At 54.1% G+C, this 11,526-nt stretch overlaps 1 protein-coding gene across 2 annotated transcripts in view; it reads right to left on the minus strand.

Annotated features, from left to right (window-relative positions):
- Positions 1-240: 240 nt before the first annotated feature.
- The window catches only part of SPATA13 (spermatogenesis associated 13), a 59,462-nt gene continuing 48,176 nt past the window's right edge, over positions 241-11,526 (minus strand). For both annotated transcript variants that reach the window (XM_010851204.1, XM_010851205.1), the window contains 4 exons: positions 9,032-9,161; positions 7,022-7,394; positions 5,290-5,364; positions 241-3,899 (listed from right to left, as the gene is read on the minus strand). In XM_010851204.1, the coding sequence (XP_010849506.1) occupies positions 3,724-3,899; positions 5,290-5,364; positions 7,022-7,394; positions 9,032-9,161 (754 nt within the window). In that variant the 3' untranslated portion in view covers positions 241-3,723. The remainder of the gene's footprint in view (positions 3,900-5,289; positions 5,365-7,021; positions 7,395-9,031; positions 9,162-11,526) is intronic.

The following is an 11,526-nucleotide window of genomic DNA, read 5'->3' on the forward strand; positions in this document are numbered from 1 at the left end:
CTACACACCCACTCATACACACACTACATACACACTCATACACTACACACCCCTACCACCCACACCCACACCTCCCACACACATACCCACACTACGCACACTCATATACAGTCACACCACACACACATACTCTACACACCCACATACACTCACCTATACACCATACACACATACATAATACACTCACAGCCCACACACACACCAGGCAACACACACACACTCAAATGCATTACTACAGTCAGTTTGACAAATTAACTTTAATATACAGATACAAAACAACAAATATAGATTCACAGCATTTACAAGAAATCATCCAAATAACATTGTAAATAAAATTTTTTTTACAAAAACTTCAGAGAAAGTACATACGTGTCATACAAACAATCCTATACAACATATGTCAGCTGACAACAGCTATGTCATCAGTTGGGAAGCTGTCACTTGACCTTGACAGATAACATCGTCTTGATGTTGATGAGTCAGAATTGAAGGAACAGGGCCTGGAAAGACTTGAGAAGTAAGTAAGTCAAACATGACGGCTGTTGATATTTACAAAAAAAAAAAAAAAAAATAGACCAATTGTTAAATCACAGTTACAGTATCTTCTAAATTCGTGCTGGATACCTAATAAACAACAAAGAAGGTAATGTTAAGTTTGTTGTCACTAAATGTGCGTCCAGTGTTTTAAGTTCCAGGTTTTTTCCGAGATCAGATGTTTTCTACATGTTATTTTCAGAGTCTCTTGGATTCCACCTTTGTTGCGTACATCCTGAGAACAGCATTAGCCAGGTGACATTTTAATAGGAAGACAATTTGTAGGTTAAGATTATTATGGGGACAACTTTGGGACAGTCTGAGCTTGTCGTGTGCCCAGCATCCCTGGCCAGCAAGCCACATGGATCCACACTTGTTGACACTCAGTGGTGAGGGACACGTTTGTTTCTCTTCTCCCAAACATTACACACTCCAGTTTCTTCCCTGGCTCAGGTGGTTGGGCTGCTGTGTCCCAGCTGGGTAACCAAGTTGACCTGCGTCGAGAACCAGCAGTCTGGGCTTGTAGAGATTCCCAACTGATAAAGTGCTGGGCTGGGGCTTCTATCGAACATTTCTGTTGTGAAACAGGTTTTGGATTAAACGCACTTTTGCTCTGTGTCTAGACAGCAACGATGTAGGATCTGGGAGATTTCTGAACAGGCATGGAGCTCAGCCTCTGAAGTATGAATAAAAAGGCACGGCGATACTCAGAAGTGGGGTGGGGGTGGGCAGATGGGGGATGATGACGGAGATGTTTCCAACAACATAACGTCCACTGGACGGGGAGTGGGGTGAAGATCAGATCAGCTGAGAACAAACACACAAGTCCCAGGAAGAGGCTGGCAAATCATGCCCGCTTCTTCCAGTTTGCAAGCCAAAGACAAGGATGGTACTTCGCTAGGGCTTTAGAGATATCCCGCTTTATGATAGCTCACAACCTACTGAAAGACTATTCTACATTTTAGGCTTCATCAAAACCGAGAATGCTGCTTCGGACCTGAGGCCATTTCCCAGGTCTCTCAACAAAGTTAGCAGAGACCTTAACTTGAGTAACAGAGTAAGTGAAATTTATCACAATGTTATTTTATCTTTCTGGGAGGCAGGTCCACCCATACTATGCAGTGTAGGGTTAAAACGAGAAAAAAGGTAGGACAGAGAGAGATTTCCAGAGAAGTCCATACACAATCTGGACAGGAGGCTGTTTGTTTTGACTCCCTTTCTCTCCAAGTGGGAGACACAAGGAATCAAGAAGGAAGTTCGGCAAATGTGAAAACAGTACCCTGGCCCATCTATTCTGCAGGCATCTGCTAATAAACCCAAGGCAGACACACAGATTTAAAGAGGTCAAAGGATGCTACATCCTTTTAAACGTATTTTAGTGATTTTTCAGATCACCTGAAAACCCAAGCGGGAGTCATCTGAGACGGACATCTGACCAAGTGACCGCTGCTTGTACAGACAGGCTGGGGGGTGGGGGGTGAGCAGCCTGGGGCACTCATGGCTCCTTCATCGGGAAGCCCCAGGGGAAAGAAGAGAGGGGAGCAAGGAGTCGGGGATGGGCCGGGAGACAGACCAGGGCTGCCAACAGCACCTCCAACCCTTGGTCCCCATGCTCTAGGGATGGGGGAGCTGGGGGAACTGGGGGAGGTCAGGGGAGAAGAAGGCCTGCTGGATGCTTCTGCACTGGAGCCGAGTCCTCACTGGAAATGTAACATGAGCAACTGATTTGCCTTACTTCCTCAAAGTAATTCTCTTTTACTAAAAAAACAACCAACCAACCAAGCAACCCAACCGTCCACAACTGCCATATACACACACAACTCTGTTTAGCACAGAGCGCCTACAGTTTCTGCTGGGGGGCCCCACGAGAAGAATATATTATGCCTTGTTAGTAAAAAAAGGTCAGTTATATAAATGCAACTAGAATGGAGACGTCTATTCAAAAAGGAAACACACACGAGGAGCCACAGCACCTCCTGGGAAGACCCCTCACAGAAGGGGCCTTCATTCGGGATCCGGGGCCCGAGGTGCCCAGAGGGAGCATCTCCCTGGGGGGGCGGCTCTGGGACCACACCTGGAGGTTCAGGTATCCCCCGTGAGGACAGCACAGGTGTGTTGATGCTCAAGCAGGGGCCTGGTAGAAAAGAGGGGCTTCCGTGCTTTCAACATCACAGAGAGATTCTCAAGCAGACAACGCCAGGGCCCGACTGGACCCCCACCCAAGGAGGACGGGCGGCTCTCCCCCCGGCACCTTTACAAGTATTTTCATCAAAATTTATGACGAGACAAAGGCAGGGGGATGACTGCAGACGGGTGTCTGCCACATGGCCCTCGCTGGAGAAGACTGCTCTCTCTGGACCTGGATCTGTTTCGTCAGGTCTCTTTCATAAGAAACACATCTTCAGAAACCTGTCGACGTGTGCATCACCACACGGCTGGCACTACTGCTTGGGTTCATGTGACAAACGGAGGAACATGGGGGAAGTGGGACCCTGGAGTCCCCTGCATTCGCAGCAGAAGGCCCGGCTGTGTCACTGTTGCTGGGTCAGGAAGGACAGATGGACAGGCACTGGGTGCTTTTTGAGCTGCTGCGTCTGCACGTTCACTTTATCATCAAACTAAGGGGAACGGGTTTTCTGTTGCAAATATATGTGTGTGAGCAGTTTCGTGGGTTCTGCCCAGGCGGTGGCGCACAGGAGGGGACTTGTGTACACAGGGAGCAGCAGGTCCCCCTCCCTGAAAGCCTCGGTGTCTCTGGGGCACACAGGTCTCTATGCACCTCAGACCCTGGACTGCATGCAGACACCGCACTGGTCTCCCCACCACCAAACATGGAAAAGGTGGATTCGGAAGTCGCCGGGCACCCTGGGACCCCTGCGAGGCTGCAGCACCCCTTCCCCCACATTAGAGGAGAGGGACAGCCCTGGCACTGCCCACCCCTTCAAGACAGGAAGGGCAGTGACCCAATCCTCCTCCTCCTGCTCCTCGGGGAGCACAGCGCCCTTGGCCCTGTCCCAAGCCTGGACCAGCTCGTCATCAGCGATGCTCCTGGGGCTCTGCCCAGTGTAACTTAGGAGCCCGAGGGGGCAGCCGGGCCTCTGCTTCCCCAGGCGGGGCCAGGTCCTGTCCTTGGCTAGAGCGGAGCCCCAGGGAGGCCTCTCAGCACCAGGTCCCTGGGCCCCAGCCCCGTCACTTCCTGAAGGGGGCGAGCTTGTTGAAGGTGTGCCAGAAGAGCGACGGCTTCCTCTTGGGCTCAGCCAGGGCGAACACCTGCTGCTGCGGCAGGCTGCTGGGCACAGTGATGTGGCGCTGGTGGATGGGCCGCAGGCTCTGGAGTGGGGGCGCCGCGGGGCAGCCGCCATAGCCTGGGGTGGGGGTGCAGAGGGACAGCCACTCAGGACACAGGTCAGCCCAAAGGGAAGAGCCCCCCATGCTTCCTGGCCAACCTCCAGTCACATTTCCCAGGAGGACCCCAACGGCCACCCAACAGACCCACTCAGATGCTGTGTGCTGGACACAGATGGCCTCTCCGAGGCCTCACCTAAACCCCGTCCCCGGCCGGCCCCGGGAGGCCCCGAGGCCGGGAAGGAGCTGGAGGCCGGGAAGGAGCTGGAGGCCGGGAAGGAGCTGGAAGCCAGGCACTGGCGGGGAAGGAAGTGGACGCTGTGTGGGGGGAGCAGCGGGGAGGCGCGCTCGGTGAGAGGCCGGCGTCGTCCGCTCACAGCCCGCTCACCACCGGCTGGAGGAGTTACTGGGTTTCTCTGAGCCTCGATTTTCCAGTCTCGGAGACGGAGGGTACAGTGCCCACCGTGGGGGTTATGGGTGAACGCAAGTAACGTGCTTAGAATTGGTGGCACCGACGCCTCATCAAAATAACCAGAACTGTTTCTTTAGAGCCAGAATTTTAAACCTGCGCACCGGGGGTCGATAGTGAAGTGAAGTCAAAGTCGCTCAGTCGTGTCCGACTCTTTGCGACCCAGTGGATGATACAGTCTATGGAATTCTCCAGGCCCGAATAATGGAATGGGTAGCCGTTCCCTTCTCCAGGGGTCTTCCCAACCCAGGGATTGAACCCAGGTCGCCCACACTGTAGGCGGATTCTTTACCAGCTGAGCCACAAGGGAAGCCCAAGAACACTGGAGTGGGTAGCCTATCCCTTCTTCTCCAGCGGATCTTCCCCACCCAGGAATCTAACCGGGGTCTCCTGCCTTGCAGGCGGATTCTTTACCAACTGAGCTGAGGTATAATAAATTAGCTACAAGACCACAAGCTGACTGTGATGGTCAGCATGAGAGGAGGACAGAGCAGGGGTTCTGGAAGACGGGCTCTGGCCACAGGCCTTCCTTGTCCCCCAGCAGGAGAGAGAGAGCGACACGAGGGAACTCGGGGAAGGGGCAAGCCGGGCAACCCGGGAAACCTTAGCGCTCCTCCCAGCTGGCTTCCCTGTGGAGAATCCCTCTCTTGCCACCCATGCCCCTGCAGGCTCAGGGGGCAGAGCTGGGGGCCTACAAGCCCCCCGCCCCAAGTTAAACCATCTTACAGACGCCTCTGCACACGGGAGCACGCACTGAAGTCTGTTCAAAACCAAACGCGGGTGGTTTTAAACCGTTCATTGCTTTCATCTGTCATTCTTTTTAACTCACACTTGTCTCCTCCACTCAAAGTGGGTCACACGTCACAACCTCGGGCATTTCTCCCCATTTTAATTCCAACGCTGACACACACCGAGGAGATGAAACCGTCTGCGAAACTCACCTTTTGACTTTCCGTGTGCTGCCTTTTGAGCATTTAACATGGCGAGTTTCTTCTGATTTTCTGAAATTTCCATTCCTGGATTTAGACACAAATGTGGTGTATATTCAAAACTCATGAAGACACTTCAGGATAAAACTTGCACCAAACCCACGTTAACCCTGAGGTCCTCTCTACAACCAAAGCAGAGAGCCTCAACTGTTAAGGAGGCAGAAGGGGCCGACGAGGGCAGACAAGGAGGAGGGCTATCATCTGGACGGGCACACCACCATTTCCCACACCGGGACCCCATGGAGACCAACCACTTGTGTAAACCCAGATGGACAGACACACAGGGCCTCCCTCACTGTCCCCCCACAAGGAGGGTGCTGGGGGAGGCCAAGCCACAGGCCTTGTGAAAGCTTGGCTTCACCCCAAGCAGAGGTGACACCTGAGCCAGGGGTGCTGGCTCCTGCACCCCTACTGCAGACCACGTGGACAAGGGCCAAGGGCAAGGCTGAGCGGGGCCGGGTGGCCGTGTTGTTCTGGGCAGGCCCTCCACCCTGAAGCCAGAGACCTGGGCTCTGCCTGTGCAGCTGGCCGGCCTGGACCCACTGCCGGGACCCCCTCTACCTTGTGGAAAGGTAGAATGTCCTGGGCCTTGGCCCCTCAACACACCTGACCCCTGTCCTGACAGGCCCTAGGGTCCCCTCCAGGCTCCGGGCCCCAGACCTGCCCGGCCCTCCACCTCCTTCCCGCTCTCCACGCCTGCCTGGTTCATGATGCCAGGATGCGTCCAAGTAGGAGACATTGAACACACACAACAGGCTAGGCAAGGCTGGGGGGGCTATCTCACCCAACACGTGCCCGGGCCACAGGCCTGCCGGCCCCTGGAGGACACATTCACTCCTCCCCCTCATCTGCTCGTCCACCTATCCCTGTCGCCCAAGCCCCAGCTACAGGGAAGCATGGCTGTGCCAAGAGGGGTACGGTCAGGCCCGACTGGGGCAAAGCTGAGAAGCAGTCACTGCTCTGCCTGACTGGTGAGACCTGGGAGGCCTCCCATGGGTGAGAGTCTCTGTGGTGGACTTGTGTGAGTCAGGGGAGGCTGCTGAAGCCCTTCCTGGTTTCCAGGCAAGCTCCCCTCATAGCAGGGCCAACCTCAGCCCCTGAGGTCTGGGGCCCGTGGGCTGCAGACGCCACCCTACACCCCACCGTCTCCGGGGCCCAGGCCTTGTCTCCATATGGCCGTCTGTGCTCAGACCCCTGCCATGCCTTGGGGTAGCTCTGGGCTGGGCTTGGAGACCTGGGTGTAGGGGGCTGGGGTGTCGTAAATACCAGGCCTGGCAGCTCCAGCCTAGGGGAGTGGGAGCTGAAAGACAGGAGGGGGCTGGGCAGGAAGCAAGGCTGCCCTAGCGGCCCTGAGCTCTGGGGCGGGGAGGGGGCTGCTGGGCCGGGACAGACAGGGAAGTGAGGTGGATGCACCATGTGTGATGTGCAGAGCAGAGCTGGAGAGCAGACGTCAGGCTCCCTGTGGTGGGGGGGGGAGGTGGCGGTGTGTGTTAAAAACTCCACCAGCCGTGCTCTAAGCTAAGAGTGGGCGGGGCCCTGGACCTCAGTTTCCTCATCTGTGAAACAAACACTGGACCCACAGCACCTTGCCCGGTCGGTCCCGTCAGTAGGTTCGGGAACAGGAGGACCTGCGGATGGCTCCCCGGCCTCCTCCCCGTGGGGGTGAGCGGGGCCCCAGGCTCACCCAGCGCCCGGTCCTCCTGCACCCGCCGGCGCTCATCCCTGAAGGCCTGCAGCCACCGCGCCTTGTCTTCGGGCTTCCTGGCGCAGAACAGGTGCACCTCATCGCCCGTGCGGCTGGCCAGCCTGAAGGCGTTCCTGAGGCCTGGGCCGCGGGCGCCGTCGCGGCCGTCTTCCAGGTCCACCAGCTCCACGGCATCCGTGTCGGCGCGGCCGCGGTAGTAGAGCACGTCCCTGCGCAGCAGGTCCTTCTTGCAGAACACCAGCTGGTGGTCGAACAGGAAGAAGGTGCGCTGCTGGCTCTTGCCCTGCCGTGTGACGCTGGTCAGCTCCCCGGAGTGGATCAGCTCCGAGCTGCGCTCCAGGAGGTCCTGGCCCTGGGGGCAGGGGTGCAAGCACATCCGAGGTCACCCAAGGGGAGGTCTCCTCCAGGTGCCGGGGGTACAGGGGGACCCTGGCAGGAACCCTCCTCAGGTGGCCAGGTACATGGGGCCCACATGTGGGGCAGGCCCCCAAAGGCTGGTCAGATCTCGCTGACAACCTCCTCAGGTGGGGAATTTCTTATCTTTTAGACTCCATGAGAAAATGTGAGCGAGCCTGTGTATCACCTAAGGGGTCCCTCTATCAGAGAGACCTGGTGAAAAATGCTGGGTGGAGGGACCCCACCAGGATCCGAAAGGGCAGCGGGCCTAGACGGACCCTGAGAGCGCGGGGGCCCCCTGCGGCTGGGCGCTTAGGCTGCAGGCAGGCAGCTTCTGAGTCAGGCAGCAGCTCCCTGCATAACCAGCTCAGGGCCCCGGAGACAAAAGGCCAGATGGCACGATGCCAGCAAGAAACTGGTAAGCTTCAGACAACAAATGATCCCCGAGACGTCAGAGTGCAAGGGCAAGAGGAAAAACACACTTCTGTAGTATTTAAGTTGGATCTAACCCAACATAACTTTATGCTATTTGCTATGATACTGGCCTTTAACATTTTATTCTCCCTTGATCCCAGTTATACAGTATTTTTGGAGGCAAAGGATCCTGACTGTGAAATACTAGCCTGCAGGGATTCTGTGCCCCAACTTCCTCACTCACAGAACAGGAGGCTGAGACCCAGGGAATGTGAGCACCTTGAAATGTATTTCTCTCCAGTGCTCACTGCTGTCACCCGCTTTAGTTAAAAAAGTTCCACTTCCTCACTGCTTGGGGAGAGTGAGTTCTGACAGCTGATCAGAGGCAGGACGCCCCCTGCTGGATCTCAGTCGTCTGCACGTCATGGGCTTGTCCTTGGTGATGGCCAGGGGCCCATTCTGCTCCCTCACCTTTCTGTGCCTCAGTTTCCCCGTCTGTTAAATGGGGTAATAATAGTTCCTACTCCCTAGGACTGTTGAGAGGCTTAAATGAGTTCATATATTTAAACAGCTTAGACCAGAGCCAGGCATGTGTGAATCCAATACAAGTACAAGCTCTAGCTGCTGTCACTGTTGTTTTTATAAATAAAAGCGTGCGTGTATGTGTGTGTGTGTGCATGTGTGTGTGTGTGCATATGTGTGTGTGCGCACGCTGGACCACCACTCAGGCTGTGTGTCAGTGCTGCCCTGCACCGCCTCACACAGCCCTCACCAGCCCTGCAGGAAACTCCTCTCCTGCCTGCCCCCTGCCTTACAGATGGAGCATCCCTCTCGCCCAGGTCACAGGGGACACGCACTCCCACTTCCACACAACCTGCTGCTCTGTGGGCACGCTCCAGCCGCCCTCATGGAGCCCACCATCAGGCAGGAGGGAGAAAGGATGTACCCAATAAACTGATTATTGGGTACTCTGAAGACGCTCTTCAGAGTACTTCCCAGTGGAGATGGAGGGTCAAGCATCTGACTGCTAACTTCAACAGCGTGAATCAAAACATCACACCACGGAAGCCACGGGCAGAGGGAACCTATCACAGGTTGTGAAGTGCGTCATCCCACCAGGGGACCACAGGCAGGGGGTGAAGGGGCGTTCGGTGCTGAGGGCCATGGGCTCCAACTTGCCTCCCAGCCCACGATGGACACCTGCCACCGCGCGATCTTGTCTATGCTTTCCAGCTTGCGTTTCCGCTCATTGATCAGGCAGGCGACATTCTTCATGGCCTCGTACGCTGCCTTTATGTTGTCGTAATCACTGCAAAGTAAGGGGTTACTTTTAACCACGTAACTGGCGACAGGCAAACGAGGACACAAGAAGCAACACGCTCCACCCTTGATTGTATACTGACAGCCTAGACAGGACGGCCTCTAAACAACAGCCATTGTTCCTCCGTGAGTAGGCTACAGTCCGCCTAGGCTAAGGGAGCAGACCAAATGCCAGCAGAGTTTTCTGGAATAAGAATGTCATCAATCGTTTCCCAGAAACCACAGTGAATGAAAGCAAAGGCCACAAGAAATAAGTTTTAGCCACAGTGATGAGGGGTGATTTTCATTAACAAATAAGGGACAGGCCTCTGTTTTGGCTCTGGTCCACACAGAGCTTGTTTTCCCTGTAAAGTTCTGTGACGGTCAGTACTCATTCCAGGAGTGATTGGCTGAGCCTCGTCTTACATGGGAGGACACGAGTGAGTTGTGTAAATGCTGACCGACAGTTCCTGTGTCCGAGCACCTTCATTTCTGGTGCTTTCCACACTGCAGTCAACAAAACTGCCACATCCCCCTGCCCAGCAGCCCCTTAGACCCTGGAGACACCAGGAAAACAGAGGCTCTGGTCTGCACACAGGCTGCAGGAGAGCCTGCCTGGGGCCAGAAAGGTTTACATGCAGGTCTCGTTCTGCATTAACACTTCCAGTTCAGTTCAGTCACTTAGTCCTGTCCGACTCTTTGTGACCCCATGGACTGCAGCACACCAGGCCTCCCTGCCCATCACCAACACTTCGGAGATGTGGAAAGCAGTCGCCTGGCTAAGAGCTAAGTCTTTCCCCCAGCACTTCCCTGTGTCTTCCAGGACAGACACAGCCCCAGGGTCTTGGGTGGACTAGACTGCAGTCCATCACAACAGGGAAAAAGCCTTGGGAGCAGACTCTGCTGTTTACTAAACACTCCCCACCCCACTGAAGCTCCAATACTTTGGTCACCTGATGCAAAGAGCTGACTCACTGGAAAAGACCCTGATGCTGGGAAAGACTGAAAGCAAAAGGAGAAGGGGGCGGCAGAGAATGAGACGGTTGGATGGCATCACCGACAATGGACAGGAATTTAAGCAAACTCCTGGAAATAGTGGAGCACAGAGGAACCTGGCGCGCTGCAGTTCCTCTGCTCCCAGAGTCAGGCCTGACTTAGCAAATGAACAACCACCCCACCCCCATCTCCAGGCAGATCAGACCCCACCGTCTTCAGACAGAAGCAGAGCAGAAAAGAAGAACCAAGTGGCGCACGGGGGTTGCCAAAAAAACGGGAGCAAACCCCCAGAGAGGGCTCCAGCAATAAGGAAAAGTATGCAAAATTACTGTTTTTCTACAAATTTTTTCTGTACAATTCCAGAAAAGAGGCAGAATGTATGGTATTTTTAAATATTTTGGTTTGTTTTACTTCAGATGAGGAAATGGCCTTTTGTCATTTCCTTTAAAATGATTTTTTTTTTTTGGTGAAACAAAGTATGCAAATGCTTCATAGTGAAAAATGCCCTTAAAAAGAGAAAAATTAAGTGCTGAAGGGTGATGAGTGCACCCCTGGTATAGCTTTCCCATCTTTCAAGATGTTCTGCTTCTTAAGTTGCATTTTTATTTTTTCTGGTTCCTCATCATGACGTCTTTTTATTCTCTTCAAACAGATTTCTTAAATTTGTGACTTGCCTGACTTTGGTATTTTTTTTTAATTGAAGTTTTCTGATTTTCCCATCAGAAAAAGAAAAAAAAAAAATAACAGCTTCTTTTTAATTTTTTTCAACAAACTCCTTTCTCTTAGTCCTTTCATCTTGATTCTTTAAACTAACATCATTGTCTGGGCATGTCGTTAAGCGACCCTGCTCTTCCCTTCTACCTTCCATCTAATTGTGAAAAGCCCTGTTTCCCAGGCCCGTCTCTCTGCAGGAGTCCAGCGGCTGAGCACAGAAGAATGACCCGTCCCCTGCACCCTGCAGGGTGGGCGCTGCCTGGAGAATCTACTGTTCTCAGGGCAATAGACAGATGTTAAGCAGAGTTGGTGGTCTGCTACAGCAAATTCCTCCAGGCACTGTCCTCTCCCGGCTCCCTCTTCCCAATGGACCCCTGTCCTTCCAAGGGCGGCAGGCGGAGGGAAGGCCTTGTGCTGTGACACGGATGTCAGGGACAAGGTTTGGTTTTCACAAACACAGAAGCGTTATCCTAAAATACTGCTGGACGACAGCCGCGTCCCCACTGGCCCCCAGCTGTAGGCTGCTGAAAACTCATCGAGGGATAATTGCTGTCAGCAAAGGGCGCCAAGCAGCCAGGCCTATGGGGGAGACCCTCACCCACGTTCCAGAGCTGACCGAAAGGAAGACAGCTGACATCCAATCACAGCAAGATCAGACATGGTTC

This window comes from Bison bison, unplaced genomic scaffold, assembly GCF_000754665.1.
Source record: "Bison bison bison isolate TAMUID 2011002044 unplaced genomic scaffold, Bison_UMD1.0 scf7180017864299, whole genome shotgun sequence".
NCBI classification, from domain to species: Eukaryota; Metazoa; Chordata; class Mammalia; order Artiodactyla; family Bovidae; genus Bison; species Bison bison.